Here is a 27,719-nt window from a genome sequence, read left to right on the forward strand (position 1 = left end):
CATTCTCTCTCCCCTCTCTCTATTAACCCTCTATTCTCTCCCCTCTCTCTATTAACCCTCTATTCTCTCTCCCCCTCTCTCTATTAACCCTCTATTCTCTCTCTCCCACCCATCTCTTTGCCTCGTTCTGTCTTTCATTCCCTACCCCTCTCCATCTTTCTCTCCTCCCATACACTTACCTCCCACCTCTCTATTGACTGCCCTCTCATCTATTGACTTTGCTCCCACCACCACGATGTGACTTTCCCTGAACATTAGCTCAATGGCCCGACCTTGGTTAGAGTTGACAGAATAATTTTCTCTTTGCTTTACCTCGTTGCAGTCAGGGCAGGCAAAACATTCTGCACCCTGGAGTTTGCTTGTGACTTGCCTGTGAGCAGAAGACTTTTCTACACAAAGTCTCTCATTGCATTGTTATTTTTTGCTCTCATGAACATTTTTCACAAGTGTGAGTTTCCCATCATGAATATTGGAAACCAGTCCTGGAGCCTTCATTCCAAGCTCAGGATTAGAACACCACGCCAAGGCTTGGAAATATGCCCAAATTAAAATAATTCCGTTCCTTTTGTTGATTTTTACCGTAAATCTGCGCCAGGTGGAACAGCTCTCCATTGTCAAGTACAGTGGGGGAGAAGGACTTTCACAAGGGGTAGATCGATCAGTTGGCAGAGCTTTATCCCCAAGACAGAAACCAAAGCGGAGTGATCCAGCCGAGGCCAGAGATCGCAGATGATGGAAACCTGAATTAAAATGCTCGGCAGATCAGGCTGAAGTGATCTCACCTTGCTCTGAGAATCTGCAGTCAGGGATTCCAAAACAAGATATATTTCTGCAGGAATAGGGGAGTTACTGAGGATATTTTTGTCACTGTTAGCTGTTAGTTTAGTACAAAACTGGAAAATAATATCTTGCATTTTTTCACAAAATTTGGACAGATGCTACTTTTAAAGGGAATGTCTTCAAGAGAAATCAAAGGAAGCTAATTTATCTTAGATGGTTTGTTTAATTTTTTAACTAACTCTCTCCTCTAATTGGATTTCAATGCCAACATTACAATTTGAATGGTCTTAATATTACAAATGCTTCATTATTGTGTCTCTGCCCAATGTTGAACGATGGGTTCCATCAACTTGATTTCTATTTGGGTTTAGGTTTATTATTGTCATGTGTACTGAGGTACAGTGAAAAGCTCTTGTTTGTATGCTGTCCAATCAAGGCAGATAACACAATACATAAATACAAGCCAAACATACAGGCACAACAGGTAGAGCAAAGAGGAACATGACAAAGTGCCGAATATACGTGTAGATCTCAGCATTGCAGTGTTACAGTTCCAATGTCCGCATTGAGGTAAGGTTGGAGAATCACGACTGTACCCTAGCTTACGGAAGGACCATTCAGAAGTTTGATAACATTGGGGAAGAAGCTGAGGCAGCTACATGAAACTCTGGTGCTTAAAGTAGCACGACCAACACACACACACCTCTCGCTATAGTAATTTTAATTGGATGTATCGAGTATTCAGACTGGAAGCTACAACTGCCAAGAAGAAAACTTACCTGCAGCAAGAATATTCAATCTGAGAAGATTCCGTTTCATAAAGAAATCGTTTATTGTAACTTGTTGGAGACAGCGTTTCACTGAGAGGTTAGCAGGCTGGTCTTTCATCTATTTCAATCCGTGCCAGCGTGAGCAGCGTGCCTGGGGAATTCGGCAGGTTCGGCTCCATCCTTGGAGAGAATAGACAGAAGACTGAAGGCTCAGTTGCCTTACTGGCTGAATTGAGTATAGGATCAGCTCATGCCAATCCCGAGAGGTTGTGCTTAGATACCCAAGAATAATTTACAAAAGATATGTGAGCTATGATAGCTAACAGAAGGAAGTGCTCAATTTACTTAAAATAAATCATTCTGAGGTATAATTCTTTGTCAAGGAATCTCAAAATCTGGTTGAGTTTGTGCTGAGGTTAAGGCTATTGCCTTGTTTAACAATCATTATCAAAGGTATGTGCTCTGAAAGTTTTTAGATTCCTGACATTGGTACATCCTCAACTCAATATGCCAGCAAGCTAGAGAGAGATGGAGACCCACGGGGGCTGACAGGTCTAGAGAATTGTTGTCCAGATCAGTCTCTTTATTTTCGAACGCTGTATTTTTATTTCGGTTAGCGTTAAGCATGTTTGATGTTCAATACTTTGCCATTCTCTCCTCACTTTGATAGAACTGGGCTTTTCACGCCCGACATGGCATTTGAAACGATTGTGAAAAAGCAGATCTTGAAGATCAAAGAGCCCTGCCTCAAATGTGTGGACATGGTTATCAATGAGTTAATCAGTACGGTTAGGCAGTGTACCAAGAAGGTAATTTGCTGCGTGACGGAGTCCTGAAAACTTGCTGCCTGTTCTTGGATCATCAGAGAGTTGCCTTTGGGGTGGCCATTGGGTGTTTGGGCTTAGAAGCAACGGTAACCTGGCTGCAAGCACAAGATACTATTATGGCAGCATGTTCATTTACAGCACAGACACCTCGGTTAATATTCACATCCCCTTTTCAGGTGGAATAATAACCTTCAAACAGGCATTTTAACACAAAAGGATAAACGTTAACACTGACTGCTTTAAAATGGAGCTGGAAACAACCATGGGATGCGGTTGTATGAGTTCAATGCTTTCCTAACTTGTCCCTTAAACTGCTTTCTTCTTCATTAATAATTTCACAGCATCTGTGACCCAAGAAAACTTTCCAAATTACTTGCGGGAAGTGTGGATGCACAAACATTGACACCGAGCCAACAGAGGGAATTTGGACGGGTTTGGTTTACAAGGGGGTGGGGGTCGTAAGGATGGGTTCAGGGAGGGACTGGCTGAGGTAGATGATAGGACACCCATCAGTGGTGGGACCAAGGGAATCTAGGACTTGATGGAAGGGATGTAGAGTTCCTGGGCAGGGTGGAAGGGGCAAACTGGAAGAGGGACTACAAGTTGAGAAGTGCAAATCCAAGTTATCAACACACATGTTAAGAAACCTTCATTTACTTCACAGGATTGTCAATTGTTCTCAATTATTTTCCCGAATATTGCCAGCTCGCCATGTTACAGCCACTAAACCCAAGCACCTGTACCCAGCTGTTTATGCCCCTCCCTGTATCAGCTGGGAATGATGTGGTGTGCCTTTCATGATGTGACCGCAGCAAGGCAGGGCAACAAAAGTGGGGACAGTAGAAGCCTAAATCAGGCCGCAAATTAGAAACGACCAACTCTGGAAGGTCCTAACCCTGGACGGGGGAACAGGCTCGGCCGTGGAAGCATGGCTTGAGTTCTGATCGTGACTAAAATCTTTGGAGTGAATGCCTTGCCCATCATGAGGCACTGAAATCAAGAGGGAGACAAAGACTGGGAGGGAGAGAGAAGGCTATAGGCTCTTGAATTATTTCAGAATTCCGGCTCAAAACCAGGCTCGCTGATGGGATAGACTTTAAGCTACTGAGCCAGAATCCCTCGATTGATCTTGGTTCTCAGCTGATGCGAGCGTTGGACTTGAGATGGCTCGTCACTGCCCCTGTAAGTGTGGTGGTCTCCTGGTATTCGCAAGGGGAGATGAGCGCGGGCATCAGACAAACAAGTATTTAATAGTCAGCTACAACCCGTACTATTGGAGAACTCCAGCAAGGTTTGCAAGGCTGGTTTTTATTCGCCCAGTCAGACGCTCAGCGATTCTCACCGTCCTCCAACTGGAATCATGCTGCGGTGTGCCCAGTGGGACCAGACCCCTGTTTTCAACAAGCCCCTACTTTCTCCCACTCTTCTCCCCCCTCACTCCCTGCCGCCATCTTGCCCTCACCTCACCTCCATGTCTCTGTTTTGAGATCAGATTATTTTTTACTGCTTTGGAGAACCAAAGACACAAAGATTCCCTTTTTTGAAGAGGACTGACTTGGCATTGTTAATTTATGGGTGAAACTTTAATGGAGCACAAGGCTGATATAAGGCTGAGTATAAGAACTAAGGGATGGGAGAACTGATAAATGAAGATCGTTCACCTCTGCCTGTCTCAATCCTCTGTTCGGAGTCTGACACCGGGAAAAGTTGATAATCACCTTCTTCATTGTTTTAAGTGCAACCGAAAGAAATCGAACACCACGCTCCTCACCTATATCCACCTATCACTTGCCAGGCTTTGTCCATCCCCCATCTCTCTTTATCAGCTTCATCCCCCCTGTCCGACGCCAATCAGCTGACCCGAAACGTCTTCTGTCCATTCCTACAACAGATGCTGCCAGACCCGCTGAGTTCCTCCAGCACTTTGCGCTTTGCCCCACCCCAAAGGCCTTCTCATCCCCCCAACACCAAAAGTTCCTTCGTTCCCATAGCCTTTTGAGAGTTAATATTCAATCTGCTTTCGCCCCATCCCTACCCCAGCACATCTGCCTTGCCATTTTTATTTTTAAAGCCTCTTCCTCATCGTTGCTGTGTTTCTTTTTTTTCCGTATCAATCTATTTTGTGCTTCCCCTTGTCCCTTCTGTCATTCTGAGCCGCACTAATGGTGCATCTCCCTTCCTTTGAACACTTCGAGTAATTCCAGGAGAACCTCATACGAGTTGTTTCCTCGAACACAAGGACATCTTTGACCCCGAGTGAATAAGGAGACACGTGTGGCGTCTTTACTTGGTGAAGCTCCCGTGTTCCTTGGGGAGGGCTGGATCTCAGAGTAGGGTAGAAGACAAGGTTTTTCAGGTTGAATGGGAAATGCAGTATTTTGGAAGCTTTGGGTTTCATAACCAAAAGAACAAGGATTGACCACAACCCCTTAGTTATTTCACTGTTCGTTGAGATTATGCAACCTCACACCACTGAGGTTTGGAGTTTTTACAGCATGGAAACAGGCCCTTTAGCTCAGTAAGTCTGTGGTGACCATCAACGATCCATTCACATTACACTAATTCAATTTTTTCTTCTCGTCATTTACCTCCAGATTCCACCACTGAACCTTTTATGGTGCAATACTGGAACAATATATGGTGGTCAATTAACCTATCAATTTGCTTATCTTTGGGATCATAAGATCATGAGTGATAGGAGCAGAATTAGGCCATTCGGCCCATCAAGTCTACTCCGCATTCAATCATGGCTGATCTATCTCTCCCTCCTAAGCCCATTCTCCTGCCTTCTCTCAGTAACCTCTGACACCCGTACTAATCTAGAATCTAGCGATTTCTGCCTTCATCCACTGACTGCCTCCACAGCTTTCTGTGTGGCAAAGAATTCCACAGATTCACCACCCTCTGACTAAAGAAGGGATGTGGGAGGAAACCCATGTAGGCACAGGGAAACTCCACACAAACTGCGCCTGAGGTCAGGATTGAACCCAGGTCTCTGGCGCTGTGAGGCAGCAACTCTATTAGCTGTACCACTGTGTCACATCAATTTCAGTCTTCCATACATCTCTCCAGCCGGGGAAAAGTCTGTCAGCATCTATCCTTCCATGGTCTGCAATAATTGTGGATGTTTTGCAGAGATTAACTTTCTGTCTTCTACAATATCAGCCTTGACGTTTGAGAAAGGGGAAAGTTGAGAGGTGGCGACTTGTGTGATTTAGGAGTCCTGACGAAAAACGAATATGAATAAGATCCAATGTAATTGTAGATACTGGAGACATAAAGAACTGCAGATGCTGGAATCTTGAGCAAAACGCAAAGTGCTGGAGGAACTCAGCGCGGCATCTTCAGTAGAAAGGTCCCTACCCGAAACTTGTCCAAACCCTCCACCGAGGCTGCCTGACCCGCTGAGTTCCTCCAGCACTCTGCTTGTTGTAGATACAAAGAGACTGCTTCACTTGCTGGAGAATATTCAGCAACATATATATTTACACAGCACCTTTGACATGGTTTACCATCCCACAAAGCTGAACAAGATCTGATGCAGGACTGGGCGAAAGCTGAAGTTTGGGTTAGATGAGCAAAAGCCTGGTCTAAGATGGGTTTTGAGACGATTGGTAAATAGAAGAAATAGGAGCCAGAGTTGCCTATATCTTCTGCTACACCGATCAGTAACATTCTAGTTGATCTGATTTTGGTCTCAGCTCCACTTCTGTGTGACTCCTATAATCAACACCTCATATTGTGCCGGGTAGCTTACAACCCAACAGTATGAACATTGAATTCTCCACTTTTCCCCCCTTAACTTAAACCCCCTTCCCCCTTTTTCACCTCTCTCCCCTGCACCCACCATGATGCACACCAATGTCTCCCACAAACCCACCTCCTTTTCCTTTCTCGCTCCCTCTTCCACCAATATCCCATCCTCTGGCTTCACATTTCGTGCTTCTTCTCCCCTTATCTCACAGCCTTTTGTGTTCATTTCATTCTTGTGCTTTGTCCATACATCTTCCAATCAACCCCCCCCCCCTCACCTGTATCCACCTATCACTTGCCGGGCTTTGTCCCCCACTACAATTGGTTTGAAGAAGGGTCCTGACGTGAAATGCTGCCTATCCATGTCCTCCACAGATGCTGCCTGACCTGCTGAGTTACTCCAGCACTTTGTGTTTGTGGGGGGAGGGGGGGGGGGGGGGTTAACCCCTCTAATCCTTTACTCTCCCATAGACCAAATGGATATATTAACTAACTCTGTCTTTACTGCAGTCTGGGGTCGAGAATTGCAAAAAGTCACTAGCTCCTGAGAGAAAAGCTATTCTTCATCTCTTTAAATAGCCGATCCCTTTAGTCTGACACCAGCCCTCCTGGTTCTAGATAGCCCCAAGAGGTGAGACATCCTCTCTACGTCCATCTTGTCAATTTTCTAAACTCTAATGAGTGTAGGCCTAACCTGCTCAATCTAGGACAGCACCTTCATTCCAGGAGTCAACTTAGAGTGAGGTGTCGGATACGAATTCCAAAATGGAGATTTGACAGAATTTGACATTTAGGTGCTATTGATTCAGGTTTATGAGGAAGTTAGCGTAATCTTGCCGACCTGCCAATATTACACTGGGGGTGGGAGAATCACTGTTTACCTCATCAAGAGAAAGCTGCCTTTGTAATGTTAGAAGAAAGAGAGCAAGCTAAGAAGACTATGGACACTGGGAACAGCTTCACCAACCATTGACCCATCTGTGGAGCTGACTAGGAATTACTCACTATCGAGGGCTCAGAACTAATCTAATCAATTTAGGTTTATTATTGTCACATTTACAGTGAAAAGCAATGTTCTGCATGCTATCCGAACAAATCCGATATATCATGCAGAAATACAATCAAGTCAAATTTAAGTACAATAGATCGAGCAAAGTGAAAGATACGAGTACAGGACTGGAGCGCACCTGTTCCAGAGACACAGTCCAGTGTTTACAGTGGGGTAGAAGTGAATTGGGCATCATGCTAGCTTATAGAAGCTTGATAACAGAGGGGAAGAAGCTGTTCCTGAGTCTGGTGGTGAGTGCTTTCAATCATCAGTATCTTCTGCTGGACGGGAGCGGGGAGAGGAAGGAATGAGCAGGGTGGGACAGGTTTTTGAAGTTGTCACTGGGTGGGGATTTGATCACAAACCTGGGACCATGCCATTTTTCTTTGCAGCAAAATCCACTAACTGGTTCTCAAACTGATTTTTGCTCACTTTTCAAAATCCAAAGCAAACTAGTTCACCCAGCTTTGAGAAAGATGCCTTGCTTCGTTTGGCATGACAAGCCTTGGTGGAGCCGACAAGCCTTTCCCTGGCTTCTAACTGAGCACCTGGAACTGCTTGCTCTCCACTGACCATTTGGGGATCCCAATTATTTCATCTGTTCAATACTCAGTATAAAAAAATACTGAAGAAGGGTCTCGACCCGAAACGTCACCCATTCCTTCTCTCCCGAGATGCCGCTTGACCTGCTGAGTTACTCCAGCATTTTGTGAATATAAAAATACTTGTTTGTCAGCTGGAACCTGCGCTCTCTCTCCTCCAACAACCCCCCCCTCTCCATTCCCCCACACCACCCCATCCTCAACCCCCCAGTTTGAAAGCCTTAAAGGTAACCAAGGTCTTACTCTTCCTTTTGCTTTATGTCCTTCCCATGTTTTCACCCCCTCACCCTGCTACTCCCCATCTCCTCTCCTCCCCTCCCACCCCCACCCTTGTCGTCATCTTCCTCCCATGATGCAATGCAGAACTGGGCTCTTCACCCCTGACCTTGCATTTGAGGCTATAGTGAAAAAGCAGATCCAAAAGCTGAAGGAACCAAGTTTGAAGTGCGTAAATATGGTGGTGAGCGAACTCACTGGCACCATCAGAAAGTGTACTGAAAAGGTAAAAGGTCACACCCTTTCTTTGAACCCTGCCTTTGCTACATAATTTATTGAACTCAAAAATTAAACCAGTGCCTTTTTCAATGTAAGGCAATGCTGACTAAGACAATTGTACAGCACGAGCTTCCAAGTTCAGTTTGCTGCTCAGTAGAACATTAGAACCTGGATTGTCTTTGGGATAGGGGTGTAACCTGTAGTTGAGTGGATGCTACATGAGATTTAATTTCCAGACATTCACTCTTCATGAAGTGTGCTGTTTCCCCAGTTCATTACCACTGTTTCATCTGATGTTAGGTCACATTTATGTACCAATTTATTGGAACTAACAGGGACTGTTAAGACAGTGATAGTGTGGACCTGTGTACTTTTGGGAGGATTAGTTTGGCGATACAGCATGGAAACAGGCCTTTTTGTCGCACGAGTTCTATGTTATTCCACTTTTGTATTCACTCCCGACACACTGGGGCCAATATACAGAGGCCAATCCTTGTGATGTGGGAGGAAACCTGAGCACCCGGAGGAACCCCATGCGGTCACAGGAAGAACGTGCAAGCTCCACACAGACAGCACCCTAGGTCAGGATTGAACCCGGGTGCCTGGCGCTGTGAGGCAGCTGCTCTACCAGCTGAGCCCCTATGCTGTCCACTGATTTCTAATGCCCTTGACTTATGGAAAGTTATTGACATTTCACCAAGTTTCTGAAGGCCTCACTTCTCATGCCCAATTTCTATTGGCCAACCTAATGGCCAATCTAATGCCCAATTTCTATTGGCCAACCTAATGGCCAATCTAATGCTCAATTTCTATTGGCCAATCTAATGCTCAATTTCTAATGGCCAATCTAATGCTCAATTTCTATTGGCCAACCTAATGGCCAATCTAATGCCCAATTTCTATTGGCCAATCTAATGCCCAATTTCTATTGGTCAACCTAATGGCCAATCTAATGCTCAATTTCTAATGGCCAATCTAATGCCCAATTTCATTTTCTCATGCCCAATCACACTTCATAAGAAAGGAGGAAATATTTTCCTGGGTCCCTAAGAATTTTGCTTTGTGTTTGGTGGCTGGGATGCTTGAGACAGTGGGCTAGAGCAAGCCTATCCATGCCAGACCAAGTGGGGAAACTTTGGCCTTGAAAGACACTGTGCAGAAAGTTTGATTGTTATTGGGAGGGTAGCAACCCATAACAACATAGAAGCTGAAAATTATAGGAAGGGTCTTGACCCGAAACATCCCCTATTTTCTCCAGACATGCTGTCTAACCCGCTGAGTTACTCCAGCTTTTTGTCTACCTTCGGAACATTCACCAGGTCAGGTAGGATCTGAGAATGGTAAACGGAACTAACATTTCAGCTTAAAGGACCTTCATGAGTTCTATTTTTAACTTCAGAGCTTTGTGATTTTCACATAATAGATTAGGTCGGATGCTCATTTCTTTTGAAAGAAGACTTCTTTACGCGGATTTTGCCAGGACTGGAGGCCCCACTGGAAGAGGGTGGGCAGGATAGGATTTTATTCTTTTGGAGCACAGGGGGGTGAGGGGTGATCTCACAGTGATGTGTAAAATCCTGAGTGGAATAGACAGGGTGAATGCACAGTCTTTTCCCAAGGGTAGGGAAATCAAAAATCGAATGATTTGGGCTTAATGTGAATAGGGAAAGATTGATAGGAACTGGAGGGGCAACTTTTTCACACTGTGTGTGGCGGGTACATGGAACGAACTGGCAGAGGAAGTAGTTGAGGCAGGTACGATAACAACATTCAAAAGACATGGATGGGAAAGATTTTGAGGGGTTTGGGCTGAATGGGATCAGCTGAGATGGGGTATCTTGGTTGACATGGACAAGTCGAGCTAAAGGGCCTGTTTCCATGCTGTATGTTTCTAAATCTTCAAAATGGGGATGAGGTTCGATACTTTCAGGGAGGATATCTTCACAAGGAAGAAATTCAAATCTGGAGTCATAAATACAAAAGGATCCAGATTAAATCTTCTCCCTGCTGTCTTTGCCATTTTGTGCCATGAGGCTTCTGAACGATGATTCCAGTGGATTCAAATGACTTGGGACTGGATCCTAATAGAATCAAAGAGAATCATACAATGTGGAAACAGGCCCTTCGGCCCAACTTGCCCAAACCGCCCAACATGTCCCAGCTACACTAGTCCCACCTGCCTGCGCTTGGTCCATATCCCTCCAAACTTGTCCTATCCATGTAATAGGATTTTTTAATCATATAACTTTAAATTCTTATTAAATCTTCATCCCCCATGGAATGTCAAAAGCCCAATGTCAACAATAAATTCATAAACCTTGATGATTGTGACACATAGTAGATTTTCATTCAGTTTCATAACGTTTTTTATTTTCCTCAGAGAAGATTCAGTGGCGGTTCCCTCTTTGGTTGGTTTGAGGATTCTAGTCACAATCTAAAGTCAGTAGCCCTCATCCCAGTGTGTTTGAGCTCAGTGCCGAGAGTACTCTCCACCATTCAAAGAACATAGAACATTGCAGCACAGGAACAGCCCATCGGCCACAGTGTCCGTGTAGATCGTAATGCCTAGACCAGTCTCCTCTGCCTGCACGTGATCCGTATCCCCTATTGTGTCAATAAGACAGAGGAGCAGAATTAGGCTATTCGGCCCATCGAGTCTGCACCGACATTCAATTATTGCTGATCTATTTTTCCCTCTCAACCCCATTCTCCTGTCTCTGCCACCACCACCCCAGGCAGCGCGTTCCAGGCATCCACCAACTTCTGTGTCAAAAAAAACTTGCCCAGCGCATCTCTTTTAAACGTTGCCCCTCTCACCTTAAAGCTACGTCCCTGAGTCTTTGACATTTCCACCCTGCAAAAAGGTTCTGACTGTCTGCCCTATCTCCGCCTCTCATAACTTTGTATACTTCTGTCAGTTCTCCCCTCAACCTTAGATGTTCCAGAGAAAACAATCCAAATTTGTCCAACCTCTCCTTGCATCTAATAATCTGATGTTGAAAGACCCAAAACACCCAATGACCCCAGGTTACATCACTGATGATGTGTTCAAGAGATATATTTATCAATCACTGTGTGATGTCAGTTAAGACTCTTGCCCTCTCTACTCTCTGGCTGGAGGTTGCAAGGCCATAACTTTCTCATAACTGGATATTTTTATTTTCCCCTTTCAATAATTTAATGGAATCAAATGCAACCATTTTTCCCCTTCAAACTCCTTTACCCTTAATTCTCTTCTAATTGCTCATGGTTGAGCCATGCATATTTGATTAGTTTACTCAGCAAGACCTGGTCACACGTTGTTAGTTTTAGCTCTGAAATCTTACTTATGTAGTTCCTTTTAGATCAATTAAAATCTTCAACAACACGAAAGCAAAATAGTGAAGAAGCTTGAAATCTGAATTGAAATAAATGGGGCGCTGGATCTACTCAGCAGGTCAGGCAGCATCTGTGGAGAGAGAAGCAGAGTTAACGTTCCAGGTTGATGAACTGGGAAAAGTTGGAGGTAAAGGAGGCTTGAGATAAGGAACAAGTGGCTGGAAGTGTTGTACAAGAAGGGAGAGACTAGTAGGGAAGTCAGTAATGGGGTGCTGGAAGGTTGAATGGTAAACAGTAATTAGACACAAGGAACTGCAAATGCTGGTTTACAAAAAAAAGACACAAAGTGCTGGATTAACTCAGCGAGTCAGGCAGCATCTCTCGAGAACATGGATAGGTGTTTCAGACTGATTGTAAACAAGGATTGTCATGCAAGGAGAAGGAAGGTGGAACAGGGCCAAGGCTGGGTTTGGAATAATTGGACCAATCACTATCTGAAATGACCAAATTAAATCTGGAATAAAAGCAGAAAATGCTGGATCTCCCCCACACTCTCTCTTTCTCCCATGCCCCATCTAGAATTGCACCAGTCTCTCTCATCCCTCTCCCCTCCCTTTCCTCTCCACCAAAGATACCAGAGGAACAAGATAGACCACTCGACCCTAAAAACCGTAGGATGTCATGACGCCATTTTAATAGGTAAAAACTTGCAGAAACATTTTAAAAGAAAAATAACAAAACATCTGTGAATTGATAGATGAGATACATTTTGATGGTATCATCACACATACTGTTCCCCCAAAACACTGATTACACTGCGAGAGGCATAACGGATGGCGGGTTTTGCCTACTAAAATGGCTCCTTTGCGTACTACATTTCAGTATAGGTGATTTCAACGGAGTGGTTCATCCTGTTCCTCTAGTATCTTTGCTCTCCACTCCCCTCCCCTCTCCACTCCCCCTCCTCTCCCTCTCCTCTCCCTCTCCTCTCCCTCTCCTCTCCTCTCCTCTCCCTCCTCCTCTCCTCTCCTCTCCTCTCCTCTCCTCTCCTCTCCTCTCCTCTCCTCTCCTCTCCTCTCCTCTCCTCTCCTCTCCTCTCCCTTCACAATTCACAACTTTTCAACCTTTTTGTCCCATAACTTTTTTTTCATCTCTGGCTTTTGTCCAACCATCTGCCTTTCAACCCAACTTGAACCCCCTCCCCCTTCCCTCCCTTCCCTGTTTTCACCTGTTAGTTGCCAAGCTTTGTCCTGCCCCTCCTCTCTTGTAGCTTTCTTCACCCCACTCTCAACCCCCTAGAATCAGCCTGAGGATGGGCCCCGATCCGAAACGTCACCGATCCATGTTCTCCAGAGATGCTGCCTGACCTGCTGAGTTACTCCAGCACTTTGTTTCTTGGGAGAGTGTGTAAGGCAGCAGAGATTTCATCCCCAATCTGTAGCTGAAGCATCAGCCCCCTGCTCCCGACACGAGCTGCACTAGAATCACCGAGCCCAAATCTCTCGGGTCCAGTTTGTGACCCATTTCCAACCCACAGAGATATTGTGATTACACCGAGTTCAATGCTGGGAAAATGTTACAAAACCTGTGTCGTCTTCACCAGAGAAGGTTAAAGTATTAAGATGATTAAAAGATTTATTGGGATAGACAAACATTTTTCTTTGTCAATTCAGTACAAGGGTCAGAATGCTTCTGGTTGTGGGGCTGATGAGATAACACAGGGCAGGCAAGTCTGGACATCTCTCCCATTTCTGTAAGTGTCAAAACGGAGATTTTTAGTTGGACACAATGTTACTCCAGCACCTTGTATCTTATTTTTGGTGAATTTTAGGTGTTTGCTAGGCAAGACTTCCAGGACCGAGGCAGGGAAACAGAATAATGTGGAGATCAGCCATGATCTAATCAGACGGTAACAAGCTTGAGTACTCCAGCTGCTCTGTCTGCACTTATCAATTGATCTAATCGTGGGCCCAATTCATTAGTAGTGCCTTTGCTCTAATGAGGAACTTGAGGTTCATAAGTGTCACTTAGAAAGCTTTCTGTATGTAATTAATGTGACCTCTCAGTTAATGTCTTTGAACCAGCGTCGGCAGTAATTGGCAGGACTCTTTCCTTGTGACCTTGCCGTCCAGTTAAATTGCCACCTAGAGGTGTTTAATCACCTTGTTCTGCTGCAGTTCAGTCGAATACAGACACCAACACAGTGACTGAGCTTTTGCCCCTGCTGTGTACAGTAGAAAGCTCCACTTGCTGCGGAAAGGAAACACAAGGAACCGCAGATGCTGAAATCTTGAGCAAAGGGCAAAGTACTGGTGGAACTCAGTGGGTCAGGTAGCACCTGCGGAGGGAATGGACGAATGAATGATGTATGAAGAAGGGTCCTGACCCAAAATATCATCCCCTTCACAAATGCTGCCTGACCCGCTGAATTCCGTTTTGCTTTAGAATGAAAATATCAGCCTTCAGACTTTGCAATTGCAGTCAACAGAAACAATGGTCATTAGATCAGTTTAGAGATTCAGCATTGAAACAGGTCCTTTGGCACACCTAATGCACCATCAATCACCCATTCACACCAGTTAAATGTTATTCCACTTTCTCGTCCACTCCCTACACACTAAGGGCAATTTACAGAAGCCAATTAACCGACAAACACACACGTCCTTGGGATGTGGTGAGGAAACCCATGCGGTCACCGGGAGATGGTACAAATTCCACACAGAGAGCACTCGAGGTCAGGATCGAACCCAAGTCCCTGACATAGCAGTTCCACCAGCTGTGCCACTGTGTTACTTTCTTACTGCTTAGACGGGGGAATGCAGGTGTACCTGTGCCCCAGGTGTTCATGCTGTGGGGTTTGAGTGGGATGTTAAGTTTAAAATATTCCAAGTTGAAGTATGACTATGGGGCTTAGGTCAGGGTGGAAGGGTGCACTTTCACACCTTTTACTTTGCCCTTCCATATCTCTTGTTCCCCTCTCCCCTGTCTCTCAGTACGAAGAAGGGTCTCGACCCGAAACGTCACCCATTCCTTCCGTCTAGAGATGCTGCCTGTCCTGCTGAGGTGATCCAGCATTCTGTGTCTAACTCCAGTGCACTAAGAACCTGGAGGGGAATCAGCTTTTATCAACCTCTTGCTGATGGCCGCAGACAAGAGTGTTTCTCTTTGTTTCGACGAGAATGTCGAAATAGTATTCAGTGTTGGAAACATATGTGGCATGAATTGGCCAAGCGTTCCTTCTGGCCTTTCTTATTCAGCCACAACCAAGCCCCTTCGCAAGTTTCACATTTTCCTGCAAGTTCTGTGGGAAAATATTAATGCAACCTTAATTGTAATGAGAGAATTGTAGGAAACAAAAATCACTTGCTGGACAGATTGTAGCTTGGCACGATTATTTTGTGGAGTCGCTAATCCTTTTTTAACCTTTCTAATGACTTCATTGAAATGCCGGCAAAAAACCCTCCGTCCTCTAATGATGATAAATCCATTATTTTGAACTTAGTTGCTTCACTAAATGTTGGCGTGCAACCAGAAAGCATTAATCTTCGGGTATTAATATTGTTTGGTGTTACTAATCCAGTTGTAGAAGAGGAAAATGCGAAGGTTGTATTTCATCTTGTTCTTGCTCTGTGGCAAGAAAGTAATCTTCTCCCTCGCCCAAACAAACTTATGAATCAAGCACTTTAGGAATAGATCCTCCAAGCAGATGGTCTTGGTTTGAGATCTTCCTGGATCAGGTTCTCTCCAAGAATCCCTGATCTCCACGAGATCAGAACAAATCTTATTGTGTGGGTGGGAGAGCTGAGCATTTAGCCAGAAGACCAGATGCGACCATTACACAAGTGTGTGCGTGTGTACATGTGTGCATGTCTACTGCGTGTGTACATGTCTACTGCGTGTGTGTGCACGCCCTCCAACCACCCTTTCATCTCTGTTTTTGGAACTGCACTAAGAATCTGAGGAGGGGGGGGGGTTTGTGACGAGCGGGTCTAATTGGCGTTGGAGATGGGAATGGGGAGAAGGCCAGTATTTGTCAGCCTGGGGCAGAGTAGGGGAGCCCAGCTTTGCTGCTTATCTGTCCACCCCCTCACCCCTGAATGCCAAAGAAGGGAACGCTTTCATTCCGTAGCCTCATTTATCTCATTGAGTTCCGAAAGGTGAGACAGACGTGGTTGTGGAGTTAGGACCAAACTAAAATCTCATTGGAGGCCAACATTGCCTTTGTTAAAATGTACCTCAATCTGTGTGCTGTCATTCTGCCACCTCGTGTACTAACCTACCCGTTCCTCTCCTGTCTATCCCCAACGCATCTTATTCTCTGGAGCTTGCATGGCTGCCTGCTTGCATGCGGATACAATATGTGTGTGTGTGTCCGTAATGAAAAACTGGCCCATGGAGACCCATGGCAGAGCATATTGCTGTCCAGTACTGCATCAGCGCAGGCAACCTTACCCCAATATAGGCTGATAAATGGCAAAGTGATTGAGGTTCACTGGGCTCTTTGGGTTGACCATGATTAAATGCTGCCCTCACAACTAGGCTAAAGAATCTGAACCCTTTTTAAAAAAAAAAGACGTAGACTTCCATTTTCTACTTTGCTGCCTCAGTTCCCCCATGGTGTTCCTCTTTGTTTGCCTGTTCTCCAGCTAAGGCCCGGCGTATGCAGCCTACGTTGTCTCATCCTCCACTGCCACTGACGCTGGTTGCTGTGGGAATGGCTGGGGGGGGAGGAGGGAGGGAACAGGAGTGGCTTGTTGCCCTCCTTCATTTGAGGTGTGGAGGAAATCTGTGGCCCTTGGCCCAATGAAGTCCCACCATCCCAAGTATCTCATCACCTGCCTCCCGGTGGGCAGATAAATATCCTCCCGCTGCCAACTCTGGCCCCCGTTGAGGTTGGAAGAGGGGAGAATTTTAAAACATCTTTTAATTATTACGTTTGATAATTCAATGAACTCCGAGCATTTCTGGGTTGTATTGAAACATTGAACTCGACAACAACTAATTTTGTCTAATGTTCGTGTAAATTCATTCCAAAGTATAAATTGGTTCTCCAAGGTATAAATTGGTCTACTGTAATCCCAACGCCAGCTTCATGCTGAGTCTGGATGGGGTTTTAGACCTGATGGCAGCCACTTGCTGGCTGATCACAGTAGTGTACTGCAATGTGCTTCTGTCGAGGTTCTAAGTGTTGTGTGTGAATGGACATGGATACTTTGGGCTGTGTTCCACCTGTCCACCCGGTTCTCTGTTACAGTTGGGACAATATCCACACTTGCGGGAAGAAATGGACCGGATTGTGACTACTCACATCCGAGATCGGGAAGGCAGAACTAAAGACCAGGTATGGAATCTGGAACGGCCATGGCAAGTTGTTGCTTTGTAATGGCCCAGCTTACGAACGTAGAACCCATAACAGTACAGCACAGGAACAAGCCTTTCGGCCCACAATGTTCATGGCAAACATGATGTCAAGTTAAACCGATCTCCTCTGCTCGCCCGTGGTCGACATCCTTTCCCTGCACATTCAAAATGCTCCTATTGTATCTGCCTCTCCAGGCAACATGTTCCAGGCACGCACCACTCTCTGCATTAAAACAATAATCATACCTCGCATATCAACTTTAAATATTCCCTTCTCACCTTAAAGCTATGTCCTCTAGTCTTTGACATTTCCACCCTGCCAGCCTGATCGATGCCTCTCAAAAACGATGCCTCTCAAAAATGTACATACTTCCATCAGATCTGCCCTTAGCCTTCAACGTTGCAGTGGAAACAAACCAAGTTTGTCCAACCTCTCCTTACAGCTAATAACCTCCATTCCAGGCACCATTCCAGTAAACCTCTTCTCCACCCTCTCCAAAGCCTCCACATCCTTCCTGCAATGGGGCGACCATTCGGCCCATCGTGTCTCTGCACCATCGCTGATTCCAACATTTCCCTTTCTGTGTACTTATCCTTTCAAGTTGCTGAATCTGCTTCCAGTACTCTTTCAGGCTCAACATTGCAGATTGGAACAGCTTTCCACCTTCAGGTTAAGTTTTCTAAATCTCCCTTCTGATATATTTGACCACTAAACGAACAGTTTGCCGGAAACCTCCTCGCAGTTCCAGCAGATTTGAGACGCTAGAAACGGCAAATGCTGGAATCTTGAGCAAAAGACAAAGTTCTGTACAGTGCTGTGGTGATTGCTGATCGGCACGGACTTGGTGGGCAGAAGGGCCTGTTTCCACGCTGTATCTCTAAAGTAAAGGAAACTCAAAATGCTGGAGGACTCAGTGGGTCAGACTGATGGAGCAGAGGGGGGGGGGGGGGGGGGGGGGGAGAAAGGTGGCAAAGAAAGTAATCACCTGTCGCCACTTATAATTTTCCAGGCTTTGCCTATTCCCACCTCTTCCCCCATATTCCATCAGCCTGTCCATTCCCTCCACAGATGCTGCCTGACCTGCAGAGTTCCTCCAGTACTTTGTGGTATCTCTGTTGTATAATCCATTGCCTTCCATTTGGAAGTGGGGTTCAGCCACTGTTATTCCCCCTCTGCAGGTCATGCTGCTGATCGACATCGAGCTGTCCTACATGAACACAAACCACGAGGATTTCATTGGATTCGCCAAGTAAGTGAACGGTCAGAACATCGCCCGCATAGATTGCAGCCAATTAGCAGATGGTCACTGACTGTTTGGTTCCAGCCGAGGCTGTCCCGCTGATTTAGTGGATGAAACGTGGCATCCCATCATAATACGATCAGGACGCCTGCTGTCTCCATCCCTGGTCCAGGCCAGCTTGACTGATCCCTATCCTGCGTTACCCAAGGGCCACATGTTGCAGGATCTACATTAGCCTCAGCTCCTTGGAGCAGGAGAGAAACAAAACAGCTTCCAGACCTGGTCTCCCTAATGTGTGTGTGTCTGCCTGTCTGTGTCTGCTTGTGTGTGTGTGTGTGTGTGTGAACCTATGTGTGTGTGTGTCTGCCTGTGTGTGTGTGTCTGTCTGTGTGTGTGTGGGACTACCTGCTTGTGTGTGTGTGTCTGCCTGTGTGCCTGTGTGTGTGTGTCTGTCTGTGTGTGTCTACCTGCTTGTGTGTGTGTGTCTGCCTGTGTGTGTGTCTGTATGCCTGTGTGTGTGTGTCTGCCTGTATGTGTGTCTGCCTGTGTGAGTGTGTGTGTCTGCCTGTGTGTGTCTGTATGCCTGTGTGTGTGTGTCTGTATGCCTGTGTGTGTGTGTCTGTCTGTGTATGTCTACCTGCCTGTGAGTGTGTGGGACTACCTGCTTGAGTGTGTGTGTCTGCCTGTGTGTGTCTGCCTGTGTGTGTCTGTATGCCTGTATGTGTGTCTGCCTGTGTGAGTGAGTGTGTGTGTCTGCCTGTGTGCGTCTGCCTGTGTGTGTGTGTGTGTCTGTATGCCTGTATGTGTGTCTGCCTGTGTGAGTGAGTCTGTATGCCTGTGTGTGTGTCTGCCTGTATGTGTGTCTGCCTGTGTGAGTGAGTGTGCCTGCCTGTGTGTGTGTGTGTGTGTGTGTGTGTGTGTGTGCGTCTGCCTGTGTGTGTGTATCTGCCTGTATGTGTGTCTGCCTGTGTGAGTGAGTGTGTCTGCCTGTGTGTGTCTGCCTGTGTGTCTGCCTGTATGTGTGTTTGCCTGTGTGTGTGAGAGAGATAGAGCCACAGAGCTGTATTGCACAGAGTCGGAGCCTTCAGTCCACCATATCCACGCTGGGCATCAAGTACCCATCTCCACTCAGCCCCTAATCCCACTTGTTCCCACCCTTCCTCTGCCTTGGCAATTCAGGGCGTCTGGAAACAGAAATGTTTTGCGATCCTCTACCACCCGCTCAGAGTTGTGACTCCTCTCTCCATATTCCGCTGCTTTCTAAGATAACGTTCCAACTGCTGACTTTGACTTCACTTGTGCCTTCGCAACCTTTCATGTCTGTGCATGAGGATACGTGTGACTGTGCGCATGCTTTTGGTTGCTTGTATGTATATGAGTGTGTATTTGCGTACATAGGGGTGTGTATATGTCTGTACGCAGTGCTAATCTTGCAACTGTACAGCGTACCGGCACCTCTACAAAGTGAAATGCAACGGCCACGGCAGATTTAACGGAAACTCAACATATATGTTTATAAATGGTGTGCATCGGCACCATTTTGTCCATAAAAACAATACTGAGCGTCTGTAAGTGTATGTTCCGTGCATGTTTGTTGGGCATGTCTGTGTGTCAGAATGCTGGAGGTTGCAGAGAGCTGGAGGTTGCAGAGAGGTTGCAGAGAGCTGGAGCAGAGATGTTGGGGTGACTCAACAATCCAACTTCACCACCACTCTCATCCCGGCCACTGAATTTGATTTTAAGTCCTTAGTACAAACATACCACCCTCCACCCACTAACGTTTTCCAGAGAAATGACTTTGCTTTTGCTGGGAGATATTGATGCAGATCTTTTAAAATCTCGGTGCTCCTAACAATAAGCGTGTCCCAGCAAATTGTTTGCTTCACTGCAGACCATTTGTTGATTCGTTTGGCTGCCTCAACGCCGAAGGATTGGTTGGGTTAGGGCAAAGTCAGACTGGACTGTAATGCTCCTCATGATTAAACAGCTTGCAGATAATCTCCAAGTGAAGCCAGTTCAGGCGGTGGTTATGTACAATAGTCCCCTCAGTGTGAAGCCAGTCATACTGACAGCCATAAAAGCTGTGGCATTCAGATTTTTAGAGTCATACAGCCATACAACAGGCCCTTCGGACCAACTCGCCCATGCTGACCAATATGCCCCATCTAAACTCATCCCGTTTGCCCAAGTTTGGCCCATATCCCTCTAAACCTTTCCTATCCATGTACCTGTCCTAGTGCCTTTTAAATGCCGTGATACTACCTGCCTCAACTACCTCTTCAGGCAGCTCATTCCATATGCCCACCACCCTCTGTGTGAAAAAGTCGCCCCTCAGGTTCTTATTAAAACTTTCCCCTCTCACCTTAAACCTATGTCCCCTAGTTCTTAATTCCTCTACCCTGGGTAAAAGACTCTACCCGATCAATTCATGATTTTAGACACCTCTAAAAGATCTTCCACTTTTACGTAATATGGTTATTTGAAGGCCGTTAACTTGCGACGTGACCCTTGCGAACCTGTGAATATTCAGGACATTTTCCAGTCGTTTACTTGTTGTTGATAAACCTTTGTCTGCGGCTGGTCCTCGTGCTGAAGGTTGTTTCTGGTCTTGTTTACAGCGCACAGCCGAGGAGCAGTCAGCTGAGCAAGAAGAAGGCGACAGGCAATCAGGTATTTACAGGCTGACGGGGAGTGACTGATGAGTAGGGATACCCTGGGGGCTGTTGTGTCTGGTTGGAGATTGGGGCACAGCCTTTGGGCAACACTGGCTGAATCTAGGTGCAAACGCCCCCAAAGGACTGATGCTGGTCTCTTGCATGGTCTCCTAGTCTTTACCCTCGCTGAAAGTAGGGCAGAGCTCAGAGTTCAAGTGCGGGCCATAACGTAGATCAAAGACATTTTCTCAGAGGGTGACTATTGAGTCCAGCGTCGCACGGAGCCACGAGGGGGGTCCCTGGCTTGGGGGGGGGGGGGGGGGCTGGTCTCGGGGAGGCTGCAAGAATAAGCCTCAAGGTTTGCTGGTGCATGAGGCATTGGTGACTCAGTCTTGGCCTGGGAAACACTTCCCGCCCGCACACTGCCAGTGATGGCAGTGCGGCCAACTCCGTTCCAGCACCCTCCTCATAAACAGCGAGGGTGAGATTGGACTTGGGTGGGCCATAAGCCACCACCTTTACCCACCCGCTCATCTGGTCCACAGCACTGAAGTCAAGCACACTGAACTTAGGCCAGGACATTTCCCGTGAAGACCCATGCCAATATGCCATCCCTTACATCTCCTCCATCACTCACTCACTCACTGCTGGCTGTCTCCTTCTCTCTCCCCCCCCCCCCCTCCTCCACCCTTCTTACTCGTCCCTCACTCTCTCAGGCCACTCTCCATCTTGCTGTTCTGTCTCTGCATTCACTCCTCTCTTGCCCCTCTCACACTCAAATCTCCTCTCTATCTGGCCCTCTCTTTTGCCCTTCTCTTTGCTTCCCATGACCTCCCCCTGTTCCTCCACCATGTTCATCCCTCCCGCCCCCTGTCCTGCCCCTGTTTCACCCTGACCGTCCCTTCCCCCTTTTAAATCTGGAGAATGGTCCCGATCCAAAACATTACCTCTCTATTCCCTCCACAGTTGCTCCACTCTCTCCGCAGAGGCTGCCAGACTCACTGAGTTCCTCCAGCACTTTGTGTTTTGCTCAAGATTCCAGCCTCTGCAGTTCCTTGTGTCTTTCAAATATCCCTCTGTCTTACCCCTTTCCCTTCCCTTCCCTCTCTCTCATAACATCTCTCCAACTCTATCTTTATCACTCTCTTGCTGGAAATCCATTAGAATGAAAAGCCAGTCTGATTCTCCTGTTGTTTAGCCCCACAGTTACCGAGGCCAGTTACAGGTCTGACCTGAACGTTAGCTTGCCCTGGTTTGCTGGCTCCCTACCACACTGGACCAAAATGGCGATCCCAAGGTCTTGCCTTGTATTTCTCTCCTTGTGGACCGTGAAGAGTGCAAAGTTCACGTGAACCCAAGTCCCTTCCCATTGGCGGTTCACGCTTGCTTCGCTGCTGCCCGGCTCTCGCACACGCTCCCATGCCTGCCTGCCATTGGCCGGCCTGCAGGTAACCATGGAGAGCGATGGGGAAGGCCCAGGCAGCAGCTATTTGATCAGATGGGAGAGACTTCATGGGTGAATCTCCAAGCAGCCCACCAGACACACCATCCCAATCCCTTCACTCATTTGGTCACGAGTGTGGTGTCCACTGCAAGAACCTGGTGAACAAAGGCTGCTCCAGTCACCAGATTTTGAAGGCAGATTCCTTCCCCTGTAAGAGCTTCTTACCCCCCTTTTAAGAGTTTTGTTCTTTATTTCTTTTGTTGCTTTTATTGCGATTTTCATTTTTATTTACCTCATCCAGGTAGCGTTTGTGATAATGAAGCTCATTCAAGAAAGTAATTGAAAGAGAGCAAAAATAGGTCGTACAAGGACAACAATATATCCAATTGAACAATAGTCAAATTTTGACCAGAATTTCCATTGTAAATTTTCATCTTGGTCAGCTTTTGTAAACCTGGACATTTTTGAATGTATCTGTTTCGCCACAAATATTTTCAGATAACCCATTTTTGAAAACATATATTTTTGACGTCTCGCTTCCAAATTTCCACTAGTTTTGAATGCCTGCCATTTTGCAGGTATAAATCACAGCTGCCATGCACTTGAATGAGTTGAATAGTGCCTGAGGTGCATAGTTCCTGCTGTAAGTGGATTGTTCTGTAAGCAAATGCCATTCATTTTACTGGTGTAATAATCCGGCTCATTTTATATTCTTCCTTTCTTTATTGAACCTTCATCCCCTTGCCACTTCTCTGCTTGGCTTCTTTACATCTGCTATGGTTACTCTATGAAGGATGAAATTATGGTGAGTATATGGTTGCCGTGGCAACGCAGGTTTAAGTGTTGGAACTACATCTGGGTGAATTGGGCTGATCAAATTTGAGGTGAGCCATTGACAAACTTGTGAACGTTGATTGGGAATTCCCAGGGATTTGACTAGTTCTCTGGGCAACACAATTTTGGGACATCTGAATCACCTGATCTAACTGGTGAGTGTTTGCCTTGCGTTGAGAAGCTTAGTTTGCTCCAGTTAGATCCTGGGGACTCAATGCCTCAGGATCAATGCTTTGGAGACATTCCCAGGCGTGCCACACCAGCAGATTTATTTCCATTTTCTCTGAGCTCCTTGGAAAAGATGCCCAGCTTCCTGTTGCACTCCCATTTCCTTTCACTGGCCAGGATCACATTGCTGTGTAAATGGAAGGGAGCAGGGACAGGTGGACCACATCAAAGGGCAGGGCAATGCTAGATGGCGGATTGCCTTGGGAAGTGAATCTGGGAAAGCCAGAGAGTGCAAGACTAAAAGCAGCAGAGGGTGAGGACGATGAGTGCCCATGTACACAAATCGCCAATGGCTCGAGCAAAAGTCCTCGGTAGATATGGGAATAGAAAATGTGGCAGTGATGCTTCATGGAGCATAGGAACAGCACAGCACAGGAACAGATGGGCCACAATGTCCGTGCCGAACAAGATGCCAAGAAAAACGAATCCATAGAACATAGAACATTATAGCTCACGATCAGACCCTTTGGCCCACAATGTTCATGCTGAACACGATACCAAGCAAAACTCATCAACAGAACATAGAACATTACAGCACAGGCAGAACATAAAGTTGTGTCCAAATTGTAGTTTTGTAGGGTATCCACTGCAAATTAACCACATCAGGCCTTCAAAGGCAACATTATAAAGACCGTCTCTATGCACCTGTGCTGCATTTTTCTAAGAAGGACAAGTCCGAGAATAAAATACTGCCTTTTGCTCCAGCTCCCCCTGACTCAAGATCCACTTGTTCAGCATCCAAGCTGTTCACCTGACATTGGAAGATGGTAATTATAGTGATTAACAGTTCACTAATAGTGAGTTTGTCAGCTCAGATGCTTCTCACTGGATGAAGTTAATAGAACAGTACAGAAGATAGACACAAAATGCTGGAGAAACTCAGTGGGTCAGGAGGCATCTCTGGAATAGGTGACCTTTCGGGTCGGAGCCCTTCTTCAGTCTGAAGGAGGAAGGCTAGGTCACCTATTCATTTTCTCCAGAGATGCTGCCTGCCCCACAGAGTTCCTCCAGCACTGTGTGTTTCGTTCAAGATTCTAGCATCTGCAGTTCCTTCCAGAGGAAGTAGTTGAGGCAGGTATTCCAACGACATTTAAAAGACGCTTGAATGGGTACATGGATAGGAAAGGTCAGAACTCTTCTTTGTATAGTAGAGTATAGTATATAGATGTGGCCCTTGTGGCTAAAGGGATCAGGGGGTATGGAGAGAAGGCAGGTACAGGTTACTGAGCTGGATGATCAACCATGATCATATTGAATGGCGGTGCAGGATCGAAGGGCTGAATGGCCTACTCCTGCACCTATTTTCTATGTTTCTATGTTTCTAGTAGAGTAGAGTAGAGTATAGAAACAGGACCTCCATCCCACATTGTCCTTGCTGAACATGACGCTAAGATAAATGAATCTCAAGAGCTGTTTCTCTTCCACTGCCCACACTCCCTTGCCGTAACAACGACTGGTTCCTCCACCCTGCCAGGATGTTTGGAGGAAGTAAAATGACCGAATGCCACAACTTTAACGATTTGGTAATGACGGCGGGGGAGTGGTGTCATTAAGATGGAATCTCAGTCGTTCACCTGTGCTCAGCTGCGGAGACATTGCCCTTCATTGCCGAGTAGAGTTGGTGCTTTCCACCATTGTAGAGGCACCTGCCCCAGACAGAACCCAGATGTACATCCGCCCGACCGTGCGTGTGTGTGTGTTTAGCTTCGTCGCTTGAGCTGTTGGTGTTTAGCTCTCACCCCCTTCCTTCTGTTGCATGCCGCTGGGTTTTTCCTCCACACCCCTTTGTATTAGCTTTAGCCTTTCACCACTTTGCCCCCCCCCCCCCTTGATGCCTTGTGTCTCCATGCAGAGTGGTTTTGTGGTTAACTTAAAAAAGGTTTATGGATTGAGCTGAAATTCATTAGCAATCATTCTTTATGAAAATGGAGGAACAGGTTCACCACTTAGACCACAGCAATCTTCTTGGGCTTCCAGATGAGGCTCTTTGACTCCAACTGGAAATAGCAGTGAAATGGAGAGTGGGTCTGTGGGAGAGGGGGTGTTGGCGGGAGGTGGATATGAGGTGTCGGGGTGGGTGGGAGACCTCTATTATTTTGATCCATGTTGCTTTCCCACAGCTCACAGTGAGCCGTGCTGAATTGCATGTGGATAGTTGTGGAATTCTAATTCTCACTGGTGTGAACTGTTCCTGTAAAGTACAGTTTCTTTGCCCGTTTTGCAAACCAATTCTTGCAATTCCTGCCACTTTGGGTCCACTGCCAAACCATCTCCTGCTGGGAAAGTGCACTCCAATGACTGGTTTGTTTCCACCCAAAAATGTATAATGTGTTGCAGCTGATAGATCTGCTGCCTAACAGCGCCAGAGAACTGGGCTCGATCACAATTTTAGGTGTTTGGCCGGGTGGGTTTCGTCCGGGTGCTCTGGTTTCCTCCCACATCCCAAAGGAACGTGAGTTTGTAGGTTAATTGGCCTCTGCAAATTGCCTCCAATGTGTCGGGAGTAGATGCAAAAGTGGGAAAGCAGAACTAGTGTGAACGGGTGATCGATGGTGGGCATGGACGGTGGGCTGAAGGCCTATATCACTAAACTAAACTAAACCAGTCTAAACTAAACTAAATATTGACCATCAAGAGTCTTCCTGCATTTTTATCAGCCTCCAAAACAGAAAATTACGTGGGAAATAGGATCCGGGAGAATATTTTCCAATTCTCCCACCTCTCCATCAGGGCGATGTTCCTCTTTTCAACATCGTGCGGCGTGGATCTTTAAGGAAGCCTTTAGTTTGGGAATGATGGAGAGTGCTGGTTACTGCTGGAGCTCCACTCTCATGATCGATCTTGGCATCGAAATGGATTCTAACTTTTTTAACCTGCTCTCTGTTTTCTGACATGTAGAAAGGCACTGTCATGTTTTATGTGTAACTCTGCTGTAACACGTACACAGACCTGCAAACAGAAGATGCGCTCGAATGCAACCCCGTGCATTCAAAGCGAGCGAGGGGTGTCGTTTTCGGTCCATTTATTCTTCCTTGCATTTTGTCGCAGGTGATCAGGAAGGGGTGGGTCACCATCAACAACATCGGCATCATGAAGGGAGGGGCCAAGGAGTACTGGTTCGTGCTGACCGCTGAAAACATGTCCTGGTACAAGGACGATGAGGTTGGTTCACCTTTACTGCCTCCATACCAGCAACGCAAAGACACTTTCTCTCCGATTAACCATCTGTGGGTGGGGAACAAAGACCCTTCCAAGGCAGGGATAGGCACCGAGGAGTCCCCTGCAACCTGTTCCTCGCGCGGTTCACAGACTCGCCAGCCGCCTGCCACTGTTGCGGGCTGGAAGAGTCTGTGTGCCACGTGTACATGGAGTGTGTGAGGTTGCAGCCCCTGTTCCAATATCTGAAGGGGCTGCTCGTTGCCTTTTGGCTGCACTTCTCACCCACCATCCTCATCATTGGACACCCTGTGCGTAAGGGAGAGGGTAGGGCCGAAGATGTCCTGGTTGGGTTGCTCCTGGGCCTGGCCAAGCTGGCCATCCGCGACTCACGGCGCCAGGCAGAAGAGGGGTCTGCCCGAGCCAGCTGCCTGCCCCTTTTCCGGGGTTACATCCACACCCGGGTGGTGTTGGAGAGGGACCCCTGGAGGATTTCTGGGACCGCTGCGCACGGCGGGGGGTTGAATGCATCCTTGACAAGGATTGTAATATAGTTGTATAGCGGTTTATTTAGTATATTTGTTTGTCTTGTATTTTGGTGGTGGGTTCTGTTTTGTTTTAAGGTATTGGAAATATTATTTTTAATACTTGAATAAATTTTTTGATTAAAAAAAAAAGCAGGGATGGGGGCATTTAGGGGTATTAATTACAACTGGAAATAGTTGTAAAATGGGGATAGTGGCTCTGGGGGAGGGTATACGGTGGATGTAAGGTGTTGGAGGGAAGTAGATGTGAGATAAGGGGGTTGGAGTGAGCAGCCTCTATTGTTCTTACTGGAGGTATTAATTACAAGGCGACTCCAACTGGCAGTGGAATGGAGAGCAGGGCTCTGCTGGGAGGGGTTGTTGGGGGGGAGGTGGGTGTGAGGTGGGGGGGGGGAGGTGGGTGTGAGGTGGGGGGGGGGGGGGGAGGAGGTTGGAGTGAGAGGCCTCAATTGTTCCTGCTGGATTAGGAGGTATTAGTTACAAGGAGAGGTTGGACACATTCGGATTGTGTACTCCGGAATTCCGGAGGTCGAGGGGAGACCTGGTAGAAGTATTGAAAAGAATGAGAGGCATAGATGGGGTAGACATTCAGAACCTTTTTTCCAAGGTGGAATTTTCAAAGAATCGAAGGAAAAGCTTTATGGTGAGGAGGTCAATTTTTAA

General features: G+C 46.6%; 1 protein-coding gene across 8 annotated transcripts in view; it reads left to right on the top strand.

The window, feature by feature from the left end:
- Positions 1-27,719, top strand: part of LOC144608396 (dynamin-1) — a 170,992-nt gene that overhangs the window by 63,834 nt on the left and 79,439 nt on the right. For 5 of the 8 annotated variants that reach the window (XM_078426115.1, XM_078426117.1, XM_078426112.1 and 2 more), the window contains exons 10-15: positions 2,221-2,359; positions 16,848-16,934; positions 18,134-18,204; positions 20,814-20,865; positions 23,087-23,098; positions 26,404-26,517. In XM_078426115.1, coding sequence (XP_078282241.1) covers positions 2,221-2,359; positions 16,848-16,934; positions 18,134-18,204; positions 20,814-20,865; positions 23,087-23,098; positions 26,404-26,517 — 475 coding nt within the window. Of the gene's footprint in view, positions 1-2,220; positions 2,360-8,143; positions 8,283-16,847; positions 16,935-18,133; positions 18,205-20,813; positions 20,866-23,086; positions 23,099-26,403; positions 26,518-27,719 lie in introns of all 8 variants that reach the window. The other 3 variants (XM_078426113.1, XM_078426118.1, XM_078426119.1) reach the window with 3 other exon arrangements.

The sequence above is a fragment of the Rhinoraja longicauda genome, chromosome 31 (assembly GCF_053455715.1).
Source record: "Rhinoraja longicauda isolate Sanriku21f chromosome 31, sRhiLon1.1, whole genome shotgun sequence".
In the NCBI taxonomy this organism is placed as follows: domain Eukaryota; kingdom Metazoa; phylum Chordata; class Chondrichthyes; order Rajiformes; family Arhynchobatidae; genus Rhinoraja; species Rhinoraja longicauda.